Source organism: Emydura macquarii, unplaced genomic scaffold, assembly GCF_026122565.2.
Source record: "Emydura macquarii macquarii isolate MOO-44397 ecotype Brisbane River unplaced genomic scaffold, CSIRO-AGI_Emac_v2 contig_2422, whole genome shotgun sequence".
NCBI classification, from domain to species: Eukaryota; Metazoa; Chordata; order Testudines; family Chelidae; genus Emydura; species Emydura macquarii.
In genome coordinates this window covers 40809485-40827723 of record NW_027132559.1, presented here as the reverse complement: position 1 = coordinate 40827723, position 18239 = coordinate 40809485, and the positions used below count along the sequence as shown (strand labels likewise).

At 47.1% G+C, this 18239-nt stretch overlaps 1 protein-coding gene across 1 annotated transcript in view; it reads left to right on the top strand.

Moving 5' to 3' along the window:
• Nucleotides 1-1786: 1786 nt before the first annotated feature.
• DNAJC1 (DnaJ heat shock protein family (Hsp40) member C1) overlaps nucleotides 1787-18239 on the top strand; it is a 196157-nt gene continuing 179704 nt past the window's right edge. Inside the window, exon 1 of the mRNA XM_067562355.1 lies at nucleotides 1787-1986. Coding sequence (XP_067418456.1) covers nucleotides 1843-1986 — 144 coding nt within the window. The 5' untranslated portion in view covers nucleotides 1787-1842. The remainder of the gene's footprint in view (nucleotides 1987-18239) is intronic.

Genomic DNA, 18239 nt, shown 5'->3' with positions numbered 1-18239 from the left:
AGAAGCAGGGGGAATGTAGAGGCAGGGGATTTGAAGAACTGGAAGGAGGAAGGAACTGTGGTGTATTCTTCAACTGTTTTGAACTGTTCTGGCAAAACAAAGCATCTGTAAAACCCATTTAATTGTCCTGTATGCTCTAATTGTTTTGTGGTACTCCTGAGCTAAAGTACCGACAATGTACGGAGAAACCTAGCCATAAAAGTTAAAATTAAGAAGATGACTGATTGCTTCATATCTTCAAGTCATTAGAAATATCACATCATATTCTCTTTCAGGTTCTTGTTTAGTGTGCATGTATGAAATTTTTAATGTAAACAAATATATTCTCAGGTAAAAACTGTTGAAATGGAGTTAAGAGTGACAGTACATATCAGTAATGTAGGGTAAAATGCATTACAAAGATGAGGTAATTATCCCAAAACAAAACACTATAAGCCCAAGAAATTCATAGTTAAATCCAAACATGTAAAAGTAAAAATGCTCCATAATTGCACTCATAGACTCTTAATTCGCTAATTGTAACTTGCTGAAATATTGTGCAGAGGCAACATTTAAGAAAAATTAAAATTGAGGAGGGAGCAGAAATGAATGGCAATTTTGCCACATAATTCTTCTTCAGCAAACTTTAACTCTGCCTTGTAGTAACACCACACACTAGTCATATGATTGACATTTTAATGTTTGTGGTCCCAGATTAGAGTTAGCTTATTTTTTAAAGACAAAATTGTTTAAAATGTCTTTCTCCTCCATTTGGTGTCACAGCAGGGCAGAGTTAAGGGTGTCTGGGTGTATTTCCTTGTCTTAATGTGTTTGGGTTTAAGGGTAACCCTTATCTAGGAGAAAAGGACTCAACTTGACAATTCAAACCTGGGAGGGAGAAGATGGGTGTAACCTCAAGAGGGAATAAGAACCATCAGGAAGTGGTGACAGAAAGCAAAGGAGCAGAGGGGGATGGCTAAGTTTACTAGCTTGGCCTGGTTTACCCTTAAAAATTAGATCGCCCTAACTACGTTGCTCAGGGCTGTGGAAAATTTTGCAAACAGAGCGCTGCAATCAGGTCGCCATAACCCCCCTCCCGCCGGAAGAGGCTAGCCTAGATTGATGGAAGAATTCTTCTGTTGGCCTAGCTCCTGCCTCTCAGGGGACTGGATTACCTACAGCAAGGGGAAAACACCCTTCCCTCCACATAGGAAGCCCCCGTGCAGAGCCCTGGCTGTACCACCACAGTGCAGCCAGGGCCTGGTCTCGCGCTGGCACGATAGGAGCGGGACAGGGGATGGCAGCAGAACGGACAAGGCAGGAACTGAAGCCAGGGCTGTGCTGGAAGAGACGGGAGAGGAGGTGCTAGCCCGGCCCCTGCCCACTCAGGCAGCGTCAGGCCCGGCCCCTGGCCCGCAGCGAGGGCTCTAGCCTCTGTGCCGCCTGCGTGCAAGCTTTGGGGAGCGCCGAACTCAGCGAGGACCCTCCGGGGAGGGGGAGGGGGACGTGTCCGTGTCCGTGTGCGTCCCCCCCCCACGAGTAGACCCCTCCGAACATCCCTGACCGTGGGGGAGGCGGCAGCCACGCTGGAGCCCCTCCCCCGCTCTGGAGGCCCTTTCCATCCAAGGCTTCCAATCACAGTCTCCCGCGGTTGCTAGGATCGGTGAGGTCACCGCCGCCAGCGGTGGCGATTGGCCGGGATGTAAGCGCCGCCCCTTCCCCGTGGGAGTCGCAGAGAGAGGAGCGCTCCTCCCCCAGCCCTCGGGCAGACTAGTCGCGCAGAGCTGCCGCCGGGGCGTGAGTGGTCCGGGTGGGGGCCACGTCCGCGTCTTTCTGCCGGCTGCCAGCTGCCAGGCAGGGGCCATGGGCCGCGCGTCGCGGCTCCGGGCGCTGCTGATGCTGCTGCTGGCGCTGCCCGCTCGCGCCTGGGACAGCGGCGACCTGGAGCTTTTCGACCTGGTGGAGGAGGTGCCGCAAAACTTCTACGGCTTCCTGGGACTGCCGCAGGTGAGCGACTGGCCGGGCAGCCGGCGGCCCCTGCCCCCGTCGGGCTGTCCCGTCCGTCCGTCCTCCCTCCCTCCCAGCTGTGCTGTCCCTGCCCCCCCGTCCCGGGGCCTGTCCCTGCCTTCCCAGCTGTGCTGTAGCTGCCCTTCGTGTATCTCGGCCATGGTCTTGCCCCTCCCCCCGTGCCCCGGCCAGCTGTGCTGTTCCCGCCCCGCGCACACGCTAACTATGCCACCCCAGCGCCTTCACCCTCTTCCCCCCAACCTGGCCATGGCTCCCTGTCCCCTGCTATACATTGGGCATGGCCCCGACCCCAACGGCCGCCCGTCAACTTCTTCCTCTCTTCCTTCCACATCCTGGGCATGGCTCCTGCTCGTCTCAGCTCCTTCACCCCCACCCAGTGCACGTGCCCCATGGCCTGGTTTCTGCACCCCCAGCTTCTTCAACTCCTCATTCATGTAGTCCCCAGACCTGACTCCTGCACCCCATCCTCCTCCCATGCCTTGAGCATATTTCCTGTTCCTCCTTCCCCCCACCTCCTTCCTTTTCTTTCCCATGTAACATAGCTTCTGTCTCCCAGCTCCTTCACCCTATCGCCCTCAAACACAACCAGTGATGTGGCTCCTCACCCCCCCAACCAGCTCCTGCACACCTCTCTCCCCACACGTGTATATCCTGGGCATGCCCTCTGGTTCTCACTGACCAGCTTCTTAACCTTCCACCCCCCAACGTCCCATGTACTGTACCTGGCTGCAACCCCTCAGCTCTCTAAGTGCCCTGTCGCACACCCTGGACATGGACCCTTGCTTCCCAGTTCTTTCAGTTCATCTGCACCCATACTAGCTCTCCTGGTTGTTCCCTCTTCTCACTTACATTCAAATCATGGCTCCTTCACCCTTGGCAATTCCCATTGTGGGCATGGCGACTGCTCTCTCCCATTTTTACTCTGTGGCATCCTCTCACACATCATGGCCATGCTCCTGGTCCCCTGGTTTCTTTCACTCCATCTCCTTCCTCCCCACGCTGTGCACACATTCTGTTTATGACTACTGGTCACCTCCAGCTCCTTTATCCCATCCCCCCACATACACACTCAGAGTGTAACTGCTGGTCCCCTCCTTCCACATACATCCTGCAAATGGCTTTTGCTCTTTGCCCTATGTCCACCCCTGTGTATCCTTTGCATAAATGCTGGCCAGCCAGCTTCTTCACCCTTCCCCCTCCCTCCCACACATCCTGGGTATGGCTGCTGGTCTTGCTGTTCCTTAAGCTCCTTCACACCATGTACTAGCCCTTCCCCACCCCCTATGGCTCTTGGACTGCTTTACCTCATGCACTTCCATCCTCCTTTGTGTACCCTGGGCATTGTTCCTGGTCTCCTCCCCTCAGCTCCTTCATCCCTGTCTCCTAGCAATGGTTTCTGATGTCTGCCCAGCACCTTCACTTCATGTTAACACCACACATTCAGCTTGGGCCTAGCTCTTTGTCTCCTACCCCAAGCACTTTCACCCAATGCTTCCCAGTCACTCTTGGTATAGGTCCTGGTCTCTTTCTTCCCCCCTGCACTTTCACCTCATGTTCACAACCTCACTAACTGCACCCCAGGGCATTTGCTGCTGGCCTTCCTAATCTTCTCAACCTCGTGTCCTCTTCTGTCACCCCATGTCTTGGTTGTCTCTTGTCCTCTGTTCCCAAACCTTATGCCCCTTGCTCCCTGATTACCACTTTCTGCCCTAGTTTCAGATCATGTCCTCTTCTCCCCCCAACAACCCAGAAACCCCTTCTGTTCAATGCTGCTTACTGGGCACCTTGTCCATTGTTCTCCACTTCCTCATTCTGCACCTGTCAGTTCTGGTGACTAGTCTTCTGCAGTTGGTATGGACTCTCTGGTGATTTCACACAGGCTTTTAGCAGGAGGAATGGTCTTGCGGTTAAGGCACTGGCTTAGATGTCAAGAGATCTGCCATGTGTGATCTTGGGCAAATAATTTTTTCACACAGGCTCTTCTGGTGTCTCTCACGTGTGGGGAGAATCCACATGTATGGGGCATTTGGGACACTTTAGTCAGGCAAGTGAAATACTGCGCATCCTATGTGAGGTGGAGCAGAACTACATCCTACGTGTAGAGATGCCCTTTTGGGAGGGAGGGGTAATGGTGGTGTAGGGGAGAGTAGCAACTGCAATTGTGACTGGTAGCTGCTGGACCCTGGCTGACACTCCTTTTGTGTCGCTCTGGGCTAATTAAACACAAAATCCCAGGGACTGATAGCTGGGAATGAAGGTATTATGTAACACCACATTACATAGCAGATCTGCTCTTCATTGTTCACATTTGCCGTTAGGGATGGCGATTCTGTCTTCAAGGAATACATTTTAAGCCAGAGTTTAAAGTTGTTCCCTATGGGGATGGGAAACTTTGAAATGAAAATAATTAGACATTTAAAGTCTCTCACAATTTAGTATAATATCTCCCCATTCTTATTGGGCCAGTGGAAGATTCAGATCTGTAAGGAGTTCAGCAAGATGGAACTTAATTACTTTAACCCAGCGGTCCTGTGCCTCCCCCCCATATCTGCTGCGCCTCCCCTTCCCCCTGGCTGGGAGCAGGGCTACGCTTGGGGCAGGGGGCTTTGGTAAGGGCCTGGGACCATGGCTCTGGCCCCAGTGGCTGAGGCCGGGGGGCAAGCAGGAGCTGGGAATGAAGGCCATGGCTGGGCCCACAGCAGAGTTCAAGGCAGAGTGGGGGTGGGGGTGCTTTCTCCCAGTCCCCTGTGGGGTGGGTGGCATGCTCTCCCAGTCCCCTGTGGGGGCTTAGCCCCAGGCCCGGCTGCGCCCTCCCGAATGTTCCTCCACACCCCACAGTTTGAGGACCTCTGCTTTAACCAGTAAAAAATTAATTAGTTCTCACTACTGTTTCAAGTATTACAGGATGTTAGAATGTGTCTGCCTAGAGAATCTAGAGTTACTTGTACCTTCTACATGAAAGTACCTTACTTTCTTTCATGATACAAAACAAAGGGAGCAGGCAGTGAGTTGAAAGATGACAAACTTAAAATGGATAAAAGGAAATACTATTTGATGTAAGTAAATGATTACTCTTGATGACATCACTAAGGCCAAGAGCTTCCGAAGAGTTTAAATGATATTAGATGTTTGTATGCCTAATAAAAACATTCTCAGTTACATTATATAGAGTTCTTAGGGTTCAAGGTACATAGCAACCAGTAGCTGTTAGGTCAGTTTCTTCTTACCTCCTAATGCACAGATTCTTCCATACTTATGTACTATGGAGTTCCTGGCACCTTCCTCTGAAGCATCTGGTACTGTCCAGTGTCAGAAATAGAATGCTGAATTAGATGGATTGCTGAACTGTTTCAGTATAACAGTTCCCTTATTTTGACCTCTAGAGAATGTGAGACATGAGTTTGAACTTTGCAGTGGAGGCTGGTGGCATCTAAAAGTAAGTAAAACAGATGTAATGTATTCTTCTCAGCCAATTCATATCCACAGGTAAAGATGACAGTACTGCATCTCAAAACAGGGCAAGCAATCCTTATAATTGGGAGCCTGTCCCAGAACACTGTTAATTGCTGTAACTAATAAGCTCAGGATGTCTATTTCTGCAACCCAGTGAGTTCCTCGGTGCCTGATGTCTGGACTGCTCTGCTCACTTTGCAGCTTATGGAGTTGGATCAACTGCTTGCTGCTGCTCTGGCCTTGCCACCTCTACTCCTGCTTGTGGCCAGTTTCTCTGCCTCTGTGGCAGCATGTGGACAGTGGTTTTACTGCGCCTGCCTTCTCATCTGACTGAGGGGTGGTTTTTTGCCAAAATTTGGGGCAGTGGTTTCTCTCAGCCCCTCATCCCACTGGGCCAGTTTTTCAATTGGGTGTTTGAACCCTCTGGAGCATCTGCTGCAGGGCCTCCCTGCTGGTTCCTCTGCAATTTCCAGGTATGGCAGAGCAGCCTAAAACACATTGAATGAAAGCCAATTGGTACTCAGTGTGTGAGACTACCCTCCCAGACAGTGAGTTGTGCTCAGCCCATACTCAACCTTCTGTCCCTAACTCTTGTTAAGTCCCGGGGCTATGAATCAGACAGACATGTAGGATCCCCTATCCCTCAAAGTAGCTGTGACTCCAACATGGAAAAAATGGACTGGGAGTCTATGAACAGAGCAGGGAGAGGCTCCAAGGATGAAGACCCCAGTCAACTGACTCTGGGTAAATCTCAAAGGGCCCATGAGAACAGAGAGGGCATATTTGTGGGATCACAAGTCTCCCCATCCTAAAATGGGTCCTGGGTACCCTAGGAAAAGAAGCAGGACTCATAAGGATCAGTTTGGCTAGGAGCATTTCTCCTCCCTCCCCCCAAGGAAACAGAATCCAGAACACAAGAACTCAGAAGCCCTCTTGTGAGATGTCTATGAAGTCCTTGGCAAGGCTTCTTGCAAAAAGCCTCACCAAAGCAAGCTCATATACTCTCTAAGCAAACTTAAAAAAGCATACAAAAAACCCCACAAAGCAAAAAAGGAAGAAAATGCTTAGAATGGCTAGGAGGTCTGAGTCCTCTTCCTCCATAGAGAATGATGTACTGTTGGGCTCTGACTCCGATCAGCACCAGGGAAATACTGATAAGGTTACCTCCCCGCCCCCTGGAAATCCAAGGCCATTTGCAACAAGAATTGAGAGTCAACCTGAACAGAATCCCGAGAACAGGCCTGCTGACAAGAATTCCGGGCCTCAGGGCAGAACAACCCCGTCCCACCTCTTCTGCCCCATGCCCCGCCCCCTGCTCCACTCAGCCTGCTTGCCACTGCATCCTTTCCCCCCATTGCTTGGTCCCCCTCCTCTCCTCCACACTTCTCCTTCCCCCAGGCAGTGAGCGACAGCAGGGGGTCTGCATGGGGAAGGACGTGGGGAGTGACAGTGGGGAGCGGGGGAGCAAGTGGGAAAGGAGAGGAGGGACACGGGGTGAGCAAGGGAAGAGGCGAGGACACATGGTGAGCGATGGTGGCGGGGGGGCCGGAATGGGGAGGCCAAGCAGAAAAGGGGGGCTGGTGTGGAGGGATGTGGCAAGCGGGCCAAGAGGGGTTGGGGGCCATGGGCAGAAGAGGTGGGATGGGGCGCTAGCCTCCCTGAAGGGAAGCTTTCACCTGCTGCCCTTGGCCCGAGCCATTTTAAAATTGCTGTGCCATTGCCCTCTTTGGCGTCCTCCCTGTTTGTGCGCTTGTCTGAGAGTAAGCCTCTGAGGAAATTTCTACCTTTGAAATTCTGTCCTCAGACTGCGATTCCCCTACACTTTTCCTTTGAGGAAATATTCGGGGATGAATGGGAGAAGCCAGAGAAGGGCAGGTACATTAACAAATGATTTACATCATTCAACAACCAAACGTCTCAATTACTGAGACAATGAAGGCTGGTGTTGCTTACTGTCTCCGACAAAAGATATGGTTATCTCCCTCAGAAGGGGAGTTCTATCCTGAGGACTCCATGGCTAGAAAAATGGAGGCTGCCTCAGTCTCCTTCAGGTATCCCTAGTAGCTACTTGCATTGTGAGGGCATCTCTCTCCAGGCTGGAAGATCTCAGAGCCCTCCAGGATAGAGATCACCTTGACTTCAGCTCTATTTTGGAGTTTCCCTGACAAGTGTTGTCATTGTTGCCTCAAGGGATGTGATAAGATTCTCAGCTATAGTGTCTCCACTCAGTTACCAGGTACCACCTATGGCTCCATCCATGGAAAGTGGATAGCTACTCAAAGCCGGTGCTGTGCTCTGCCAAATTTATAGGAGCCCTGCTTTTTAGAGGGAAGCTAGACAAGGTAGTGACGGACAATGCTGCAAAATCTAAACAGTCCCTCCCGCTGCTCCACCATGCCTTTGAGAGAGAGTGCAGACCAGTCTTCAGACAGACGTTCCTTTTGGCTTTCATCCTTGCAGAAATATCAATGAAGATACAGCAAGTGCTTGGGAGGAAAACCTTGAGGGAACCCTATTGCTCCCAAATCCTCTTTATGACGAAGACCGCATAGCTCTCCACACAGAATTGAATCTGGGGGCAGGATTTCCTATTTTCTGGAGGAATGAGTGGCTTTGACTGGCCCGTTGGTTGGGAAGATGAGTCAGGGATGCTCCCTCGAGTTACAGCCTTCCCCCATCCATTTTTCATCCAGTCCAGTCTTGAATGACCCCATAAAGCAAGGCTAATCCAGAATGAAATTTCTCAGTAATGTGGCAGTAATAGAGAACATTCCTTCAGAGGAAAGATTGTCAGGGTTCTACTCCATCATCTTTATCACTCCAAAGCATACAGGTAAATCAGAGCCATTCTAGATCTCAAAAGGCTCAACAAGTGGATCAAGAAAATAAATCTGCAGATGGAAACCCTAACTTCTGTGGTGCCATCCTTGTCCCGAGGGGACTTTCTGACATCGGTGGATCTGTGCCATCATAGGTTGCCTACAGCAGGAAGCATTCTCAGTATTGGATGTTTGCATTTGGCCTGTCCTTGGCTCACTGAGTGTTTACAAAGATGTTGTTAATAATCATAGCCAGACTTGGGTCACAGGGCATCCACCTTTACCTCTTTCTGAATGACATTGTAATCAGCGCTCCATCCTTAGCAACAGCACCCAGAGCCACGTTCCTTATGTTGTACCTCCTGCAGGCACATGGCTTTGTAAGCTCCTTCATTTCATCCATCGAAACAACCCACTTGGGAATGGATGTAGACACCTCTATAGCAAGAATATACCTAGCTCTAAAAAAAATTCCAGAAGATTCAGGATCTTCTTGCATTATTTTGGAATTGCAAGAGGCCTACTGGAGCCCAGAGCCTTCAATCCTTATGCCTCCTAATATTGTGTATATGGCTCACTCCTTTGGCACAATACAACATCAAGTATCTTCAAGGTCTCATCCTAAGATATGGGATTACTCCCTGGAATGCATGAAGGATCAAATAAAGGTTCAAGTGCTGGTGATCAACACCTTAAAATGGTGGTCAGCACAGGATAGTGTCCACAAGATAGTGCCCATGTGTCTTCCAGATCCCTTGATCCTCACAACTGAGGCCAACCTGGAGGATTGGGGAGCACACTTGAGGTCCTAAGCAGCTCAAGGCATCTGGAACCTGGAAGAGAAGATCCACACCACAAATCACCTAGAAATGAGTGGTCAAGCTGATGCCATGAAGATTTCAGTCTGGCTTAGAGGACTGGATTCAGTCAGATAACATGGCCATGGTTGTGTAGTGTGTACAACCAAAGGGAAACAAGAAGCACAGTGCTATATGCTGAAGCAAGGGAAATCATGCCATGGGAGATACCATTCTCTCCTCTCCCTGAGGGCAGCTTGCATAAAGGGAGACCTGAACCAGAAAGCCAACTGGCTCAGCTGGCACAAGGTAAACAAGTCTGTGGTGCCTGAATCAAGAAGTCTTTGTGTTTATGGTCCAATCATTTGGTCTTCCCTCAACTGACCTATTTGGAAACCACATGAACGCAAAGAGACCATGGTACTTCACTTGGGAAATGGATCCCAGATCTGTGGGGACAGATGCCAGATTACACAGATGGCTGCAAAGTCTTCTCTGTGTGTGGTGGTGCAGAATATAAAATGAGCAGTTGACAGTGATACTGGTAACTCAACATAGGTCTGAAAACCAGGGCTGCCTCAACCAAACCGAGCTTAAATTAGGACTGCCATTTTAGCTCTCAAAGAGATGGGCATCCTCTCACAAGGTAATTTGTCCTCATCTGGACCCAACGTGGTTGCATCTAATAGCCTAGCTATTGAAAGGGAAGTACTAGTGGTGTTGGACCTTTCTTTCAGAGTTATCAGGACACTTTTCTTCTAGAAAAGCATCGACTTTGAAAGCATACTTTTCTCTGGCCCAGGTTCTGCAGATGGCACCAAATCCTAGAAATCCAGGAATTCCAGCTGTCTTGGATTTTCTCCCAAGAGGGGTTTGACAAGAGGTTTCCAGTCTAGCACCATTGCTTATCAATTGTCTGCCATTGCATGATGTTGACAGGATCTGCAGGTTCACTGACAGAGAACCCCAAGGTAGCCAGATTCCCTAGGGCAGTCTGATTAGCAGTCAGCAATCAGACTTCTTTCCCAAATGGGACCTGCTGCTTGTACTGAGGGCCTTTGAACCTCTGATGTAAGTGTCAACATTTGTTCATCATGACTTGCCTCTTGATAGACATCACCTCCTCTAGGCAAGTTTTGGTGCTGGCAGTCTTTTCTATGCAGGAGCCTGACTGCATGTTTCATGAGGACAAAGTGGTGCTCAGGACTCCGTAATCATTTATTCCAAAAGGTGAACTCCTCTTTCCATGCATTCCAAGAGGTGATTCTCCCTTAATTTTGTACAAGGCTACAGCTTGCCATCTAGGAAAAATGACACACCTTAATGTTCAAAGACTCCTAAAATTCAGCCTCAAACATACATTGTCTGAGGAGGTTGGGTGCCATATTTTAATTTTTACACCCACAATACCAAGGACTTGGAGCATTCCAGTCCTATAATCACTAGGTGGATTAGACTATGCATTGTGGAAGGCGTACAGGGCATTGGAGATTCTGGCTCCAGAAGGAATCAGGGAACACTCCATACGATTCCTGGAGACCTTGTGGGCAGAAAGAGCTAATGCAGCCACAGCAGAAATTTGTAAGGTGGCCGCCTGGTCAATTGCTACCATCTTTATCAAGCACTACCAGGTGGATTTTCTGTCCACAGCAGAGGCCTCCTTTGGCAGAAAGGTAATGTAGGCAGTGGCCCAGAAATGACTTTGCCTTTTGAGCAAATGTTATAAATGGGAAGAGATACTGGTTTTTCTTTTTCTGGCCTTAGTGTTTACCCTCTATACATCTGTTCACTGCTTGCTGCTTCTTAGACATCTAGAATTGTGGGAGATGCTAGGTTGCACAATGGAAAACTTTCATACTGATGATACCCTTTCTGCTAACAGTTCTACCCACCCTAAATGGCTCAAGAATCAGAAGGTCAGTTGCTGAGTGGGATCTTTATCATGAGACTTTTTTCCTGTTATGATCTACTGTACTTATTTCGTCAGTTACCTTTTAAGTATGTTGCTGCTATTGTTATAGAAGCATTTACAGCTTTGAAGCAATTCATCTGGCTGTGAGCGGGGGCATAGCCAAAGTGGCAGCACCAAAAAGTTGATCTGCCTCCATGAGCAGCAAAGTCAGCAAAGAAGCCCAGACATCAAGACTTGTGGGAGATGCTGCTAGCAGAAAGGAAATTAAGAAATTTTCCATTCTTGTGTCAGCTGTGTCCTGTATTGTAAGTTCCATAATATAAATACTAATTTTAAAATATAAGTAAAAAAACCTTCTTTTTTCTAACAGACACAGTCCTCAAAGATTCTCACTCCTTGGCATGAGGCTTAAAAGCTCTTAAAAGATTTTGATCTCAGAGGGCGATGGTACGCATGACCCAGGCCCCATACTGGCCATTGCAGCCCACACATTGCCAGATATATTAGAAATCCTCCAAATTTTCTGGGCAGCTCCTCCTTGAATTTGATTGGTGAAGGAGCTCCGTATTCACTTTGCTTCTATATTGCTCCAGGTTTTATGCTAACAGTGTCCTGTAAATCTAGGAGTTTCTGCCTTTGAGTCTCAGTTGCCTACATTGGGAGTCCTTTGGCTCAAGAGCTGTGACATGCTTTTGTAATACTTTGGTGTCTGTACTGGCACTAACCCCCCTTTTTTTTTTCTTGATGCAGAGTGCCTGCCCCAGCATTTGATAGTTGCCTTGAATGCACCAAAAGAGGGTCACAGCATCATGTGGCAATCACCTCTCTCTGCTTTTGACCACCAGAGTGCTTTATTTTCTTGGTACACTGGGGCCTGAGTGCATCATTTTTAACAGGTCTTGGCCCATCAAACCATTTTCCATTTTCTTGGCCTTGGGAAACTTTTATTGTTCCTCTTTGTGCTAGTGTTGTTTGGTGCTTTTTTTCAGTGCCCCACCACCTAGTTTCTTTTCTTTCAGATACATCTTTGAGGAAGGAAGACTGCTACACAAACACAGTTTGGGGTTACCAAGCAGTATTCTATCCAAGGCAGAGAACCATGTATGTTGACTATAACGTACAGGGGATGCCAGACTTTCCTGTGTGTCATCCTCTGCACTGAAGAAACATGGGGAGCATTTCCAATACCCCCTTCAGGCACTCCAAGTACTTCAAGTACATCTGAGTATAAATTTTGAGTTGTGAGGATTAAATTCTAGTCAGGGCTGATAGTTTAAGAAAATGCAAATTATATGCTATATTTACCTTGCTTTCAATTGTTTCCCAAAATGCTTTGCAAAATTTAACACAAGATAGGGGTCAGTGAAAGGTATAAATTACAAAATGGAGAGTTAAAAAACCCTGTCAGACACTTAAATAGTCAGAAGCTGATAAGTCAGATGAAGGCCCTGAGCAATCTGGTAGGAATCCTAGCAGTCTCCATCCTTAGTACTTTGAGGTGGCAGGGGTGTGGGCTTCTCACCATTGACCAGGCTCACAAGGGAACTTGCTGCCCCCCCTCATTATTGATAAATCTGACTACTGTGTCTAAAACTTTTCAAACCTTGTCATACTCATTCTAGTTTATTGCTTAGCTAGTCTGATTGGCGTAATTCTTCACATTAGCTTAGATTTTTCTATCAGATTTTCTTGAAAAAGATACATAATCAGAGGCTTACAGTTGTTGGATATGTACCGTATTTCCCCATGTATAAGACGCACCTTTTTTCGAAAAATTTGGGGTCTAAAAACTGGGTGCGTCTTATACAGTGGTTTTAGATTTTTTTACTGTAATACATCTTTTTTCAAGTTTCGGGCCCCAAAATTAAGGTGTGTCTTATGCATGGGAGCGTCTTATACATGGGGAAATACGGTAAATTTTAAATAATTTTAGTGCTTAGGAGAGGTAGATTTTGCACTTCAGTACTGAACAAACTGGCCTTTGCGTATAAACAGGATAGAAACTATGATCATAGTAAGACAGTAGTGCTAAACTAAGATAGTTCTACTTGTGTGCAGCGTACTTTGGACTACTACACATGGAAGGAGGAGATGGGCAAATCCTCCCCATCCTTTGAGCTTATTTCTTCATAGTTCCATTTATTTATTTATTGATTATACTTTTGTTTAGTTTAGATTTTTCTTGAGTTGTTGACCTATTTTCCAGATTGGGGAAAAATGATGACTAGTGCTATGTTTTGCAAATGTCACAGAGTGTCTGATACTAGCCCTTATGTCACAGGGCTTCTCGCTGCCTCTAGCCAGGCTGTAACTTGTCATTGGTCTGGCTATGAAATAAGGAAACCGGGGGCAGTGTGAGACTCAAGCTGATCCTGTGTCTAAAGGAAGTCTTTATTTTTCTGACCAACAGCACTGGTTTCTTCTGCTCCTTCAAAGGGCCTCACTCTGAGAAGTGGCTTTTCTGCTTGGGGTAGTGTGAGAAAGTGATATTGTACTGCCAACAACAGAACTATGTCACTGGTGTATAATGGATAACTAAACATAAAAGTACCTATTTTAAAGAGGACAAATGTATAGACCTTTATTAAAACTTGAATGGCTTTCATAAGACTGGAATGGAACATACTTTGTCTAGTTATAGCAACTCTTCACTATTTTCTTTTCTAATTTTCATATATAATTGACATTTGGAGCACTAAAAACTGACAAACTAAACTGCTATGGTGAGGGACAGTCACTTTGTGTACTACATAGAAATTTAGATTTGATATATATATATCTGAAAATGTCATTTTAATTTTGGTTAATGTTTTTAGAATTTATATAGAATGCTAATTGGACTCAAATGGCTCAAGTTAATAATACAAAACATAATATGGAAATCTTACAGTAGAACCTCAAAGATACAAACACAGGAATTACAGACTGACTCCTCAGCTGAGCACCAGGTGGAACTGGAAGTAAGCAATCAGGCAGCAGTGGAGAAAAAAAAAAAAGCAAATACTGTACTGTGCCTTTATTGCATCTTAAAGGTAGGCACATCTGGACTTCTTGTCCCCTCTCCTCTTGCCATGTGAGGGGCAGCCACTTACAGGTAGCAGGTGAAGGTACTGAGGTTTACAGACACTGCTGTGAGGCCCTATTGCCAGCCCGAGCAGGCAGAGCAGAAGCAGCTTGGGGTCTGCGCTGCTTTCCTGTAAGCCACGGGTGCACACATCCCTCCCCCCGCCTCAAGGAGGGAGACAAGTTTGCAAGCTCAGTCCCAGCCAGGGAAAAAAGCTGCTGCAGCCTGAACTGCTGATGCTGCCAGTGCTAGGACGGAAGTTGCTGCGGTTGTAGCCAGAACTGGCCTGGAATGTGAGAAGCCAAGAGTCTGAGCTCCTACCAGCGCACTGCACTGTGGAGGAGTTTTAAAGGGCCACAGCCTGCACCATGCATGCACTGATGCAGCCCAAGCTTTGCCTGTGACTGTGCTCTTGGGTCCTGCACGCACCTCTGGAAATGCAAGGGGCAGTGGAGCAAGGGGCGCTGGCAGTGGGCTAGTGGCCACTCTGTCACATGCTGCCTTTGGAGCACAGCAGGCAGCGCACAGAGCAGAGCAAGCCCTGGGGAGAGGTGGTTGGGGCTTGTAGTGCCAAGGGTGCTGGACAGGCCTACTCAGCTCAGCCCAAAGGCAAGAAACAGGAATAGGGTAGGGAGTTGCTTGCAAACCAGACAGTGCTGCCAGGTTCCTTAGTGCCGGATGCCACCTTTGCAGAGAGCTCTTCCAGCCTCAGCTGGAAGACAGACTGTGGGGTATATTAGAGTAAAGAGGTAAGTACAGTACTAAAAATAAAGAGTTTAAAATAGAAGATTTCACAAGATAAGGAAACTTTCTGTGCTTGTTTCATTTACATTAAGATGATTAAAAGCAGCGTTTTCCTTCATAGTAAAATTTCAAAGCTATATTAAGTCAATGTTCAGTTTTAAACTTTTGAAAGAAAACCATAACATTTTGTTCAGAGTTATGAACAATCTCCATTCCTGAGGTGTTATGCTGTAACTTATCTCTTCTTTACTAGAGTTCAAAACCAGCAGGAGTCTTCCAGTGCTTGAGGACACTCAGTGACATTTAAGAAAAAATTAGACATAAGTACCAATTAGTTTTCACTTCCTCCTGCTGATTTTACATTTTATGAAATTTCAGCCTTCTCTCTCTGCAGAAGAGAAAACTATTTCCTTACTATTAGTTATTCTAGGTCTGAAAAATACTATGGATCACTTTTTGCAACAGCAGGTTCCTTTCACTAGTTCCACATTTGACCTTTGATTCATTTATTTCTGTTTGGTAGCAGTAGTGAGCACTGTGAGTAGCTCATCTATTTCTAAAAGTCTGCACAAATATCGGCTGTACTTTGTACTGTGGAAAGAGTCTTGTGAATCTTACAGTTTTGGCTAATAAAAGATAATCTTGGCTACTAAGAGTGTTGGCATTTGGGTAGCTCACTTGTACTGTTATATGAAAGTGATTTGTTAACCCTGGATTAAAGTGTTGGAATAATCCATAATCTAGAATTAAGATACTGGCCTAAACCTACTGATAGTGAGGTAGATACACAAACCAAGTGCAGGATCCCACCACTGAGGTCCAGAGGCAATGCCCTTTGTGAGAAGCCAGCTCCCCTGCTGCCTATTTCTGTGATTTTTGAACCAATTGCTCTCTCTGGACCTGCTTGGGGGTGCTATGAGTTTCACTCACCACATGTAGTGTCTCTTCCTGGCCATCCTGGGGATTAGCTCTACCAGGAATTGCACCCTATTTCAACAGTGTGTCTGTAGACCTCTCATCCTGCGGACCCCTCTCACTCCAGGAACCACAGTGTCCTCTGTGTGACTTGGTCCTCTGGCCAGGTCACTGTGAGTGAGTGTTCCCCTTTCAGAGGTATCAACGTCCCATTATACAAAATGGCAGTCTTCTATTCACTGCTTTGACTGTGCCGCCTCTTCACTGGCTGGTGGGGAAATCCCGGCCTGCCCTCTGTTCCCAGTTCCAGTCCAGGGACCCTATCTCTAGCAACAGTGGCCTGAATGTGTAAATGGACTGTCACTGTTGAACATGAACTGAATAAGTATGTCCAGCTTTTCTGTTGATAATAGTTTGCTTTTGAGACAAAGGCCTGTTGTGCAAAAACTGTGGAAGCAAACTCTTGGAATGGGCGGTGAGGTGCATCTGTGAATGACCAACTTGGAATTGACCCCTGATGTGGCTTTGAGGCTCTGTTACATGTTATAGTCATCCCTGCAGCTGCAATCAAAAAAGATATTTAAGTTAGACACCTACTGCTGTATGTAACAAGCAACATCTAACTGGGAACATCACAGAAATTGCAATAAAATTCCAGCCCTTGCCATGACAAGTCTAAGTGAGCTAGCTGTGAGAATAGGCCCCCAACCACACATGTAGCCTAACACATGATATGGAGGCATATAATCAAGGTGCATCATCAGCATATTCATAAGGTGAATGGGGCATCCTATAATGCAGGGGTGGGAAATGTCCGGCCCGCAGGCCGTATAAGGCCCGCGAAATCATTTGGTCCGGCCCGCGGGATCATTCGGCGGCGGGGGGGAATTCGGCGGCGGTGCAGTTCCGGGGGGGCAGGGCCCGCCGCCGAAACCCTGCCGCCGTTTGCCCCTTTTCGGCGGCGGACACTCAACCGTCTTCAGCATACCACCATCAGGCCTTTGGCACAAAAAAGGTTCCCCACCCCTGCTATAATGGAAGCGATCACTTATGAAAGTGTGTCCTAAACGAAGCTTCAGGAGTTAAGAATGAACTAAGAAAGGGGAAGCAAGCCTAAGTCATTCAAATGACTAACCTCCTAGATGGTTTGGAGGAAGTTTTCATTTAAAATATTTCCTGACCTTTAGGGAGTTGCCATTTTCTACAATTTTGTCTTAGTATTCAGGGGAGACAAACCTCTTGCTTGAGAAAAGAAGCTACTTCACTGTTATATGTCCCATATAGTTGCTGGTCAGCAGTTGGAAGTGAACCCTGGGATGCAAGAAATGCATATCCATTCAAGGGAAAAAACCAATAGCAGTCCATTCAGTCTAGGTTACACTATTAAAGAAAGGAGGTGCTTATCAAGTGAACCTCAGAAATGTGCTTTTTACCAGTGGAGCCATTCTTTCTATTAGATCTGGAGAAGTGAAACAAAGGCATGTGGAAATGAGAGCCTGGGCAGTCATACTGCAGAGATGTTACAGTTTTAGAGGAAAGTTTGAAGCCATAATAGTCTTTTGAAACTGAGGTATCTCCCAAAGGGAAACATACATTCCTGTAAAGCAGTTTCCCAAAGTGTGGGGGAGCATCCTGATCGAGGGCAGGATGGATTAGCTGGGGAGGCATTAGGGTGCGGACAGGTCTCTGATCTTTAGTTTTGACTTATTTTGTCTTCACAACAGCTAAATACTTTCTTTTTTTAAAAGAACCTTGAAAATGTGACCAGAGTATAACTAATTTTCATTTAGAATATTGTGTCCAGTTTTGGGCCCCCCACTACAAAAGGGATGTGGACAAGTTGGAGAGAGTACAGCGGAGGGCAACAAAAATGATTAGGGGGCTGGAGCACAGGACTTATGAGGAGAGGCTGAGGGAACTGAGTTTGTTTAGTCTGCAAAAGAGAAGAGTGAGGGGGGATTTGATAGCGGCCTTTAACTACCTGAAAGGGGGTTCCAGGGAGGATGGGGCTAGGCTGTTCTCGGTGGTGGCAGATGACAGACCAAGGAGCAACGGCCTCAAGTTGCAGGGGGGGAGGTTTAGGTTGGACATTAGGAAAAAGTTTTTCACTAGGAGGGTGGTGAAGCACTGGAATGGGTTACCTAGAGAGGTGGTGGAATCTCCATCCTTAGAGGTTTTTAAGCTGAGGCTTGACAAAGCCCTGGCTGGGATGATATAGCTGAAGTTAGTCCTGCTTTGAGCAGGGGGTTGGACTAGATGACCTCCTGAGTTCCCTTCCAACTCTAATATTCTATGATTCTATAATTCTATAATTCATCTATGACTACCTGTGTTTGCAGAAAACCTGAAACAATAGCTCTGAGGTGCGAGCTACCCTGTTCACTTCAGTGGGTGTTACCTCTGATACCATGTTTTGTTAAAGGGCTTTAACTTGTAACCTTTAACTTGTAAAACTTTAAGGGTTAACATCGCTATTTCACTGCTTATTGAAGCATGTAATAAAGGAGAGGATATTATTATGAAGATCT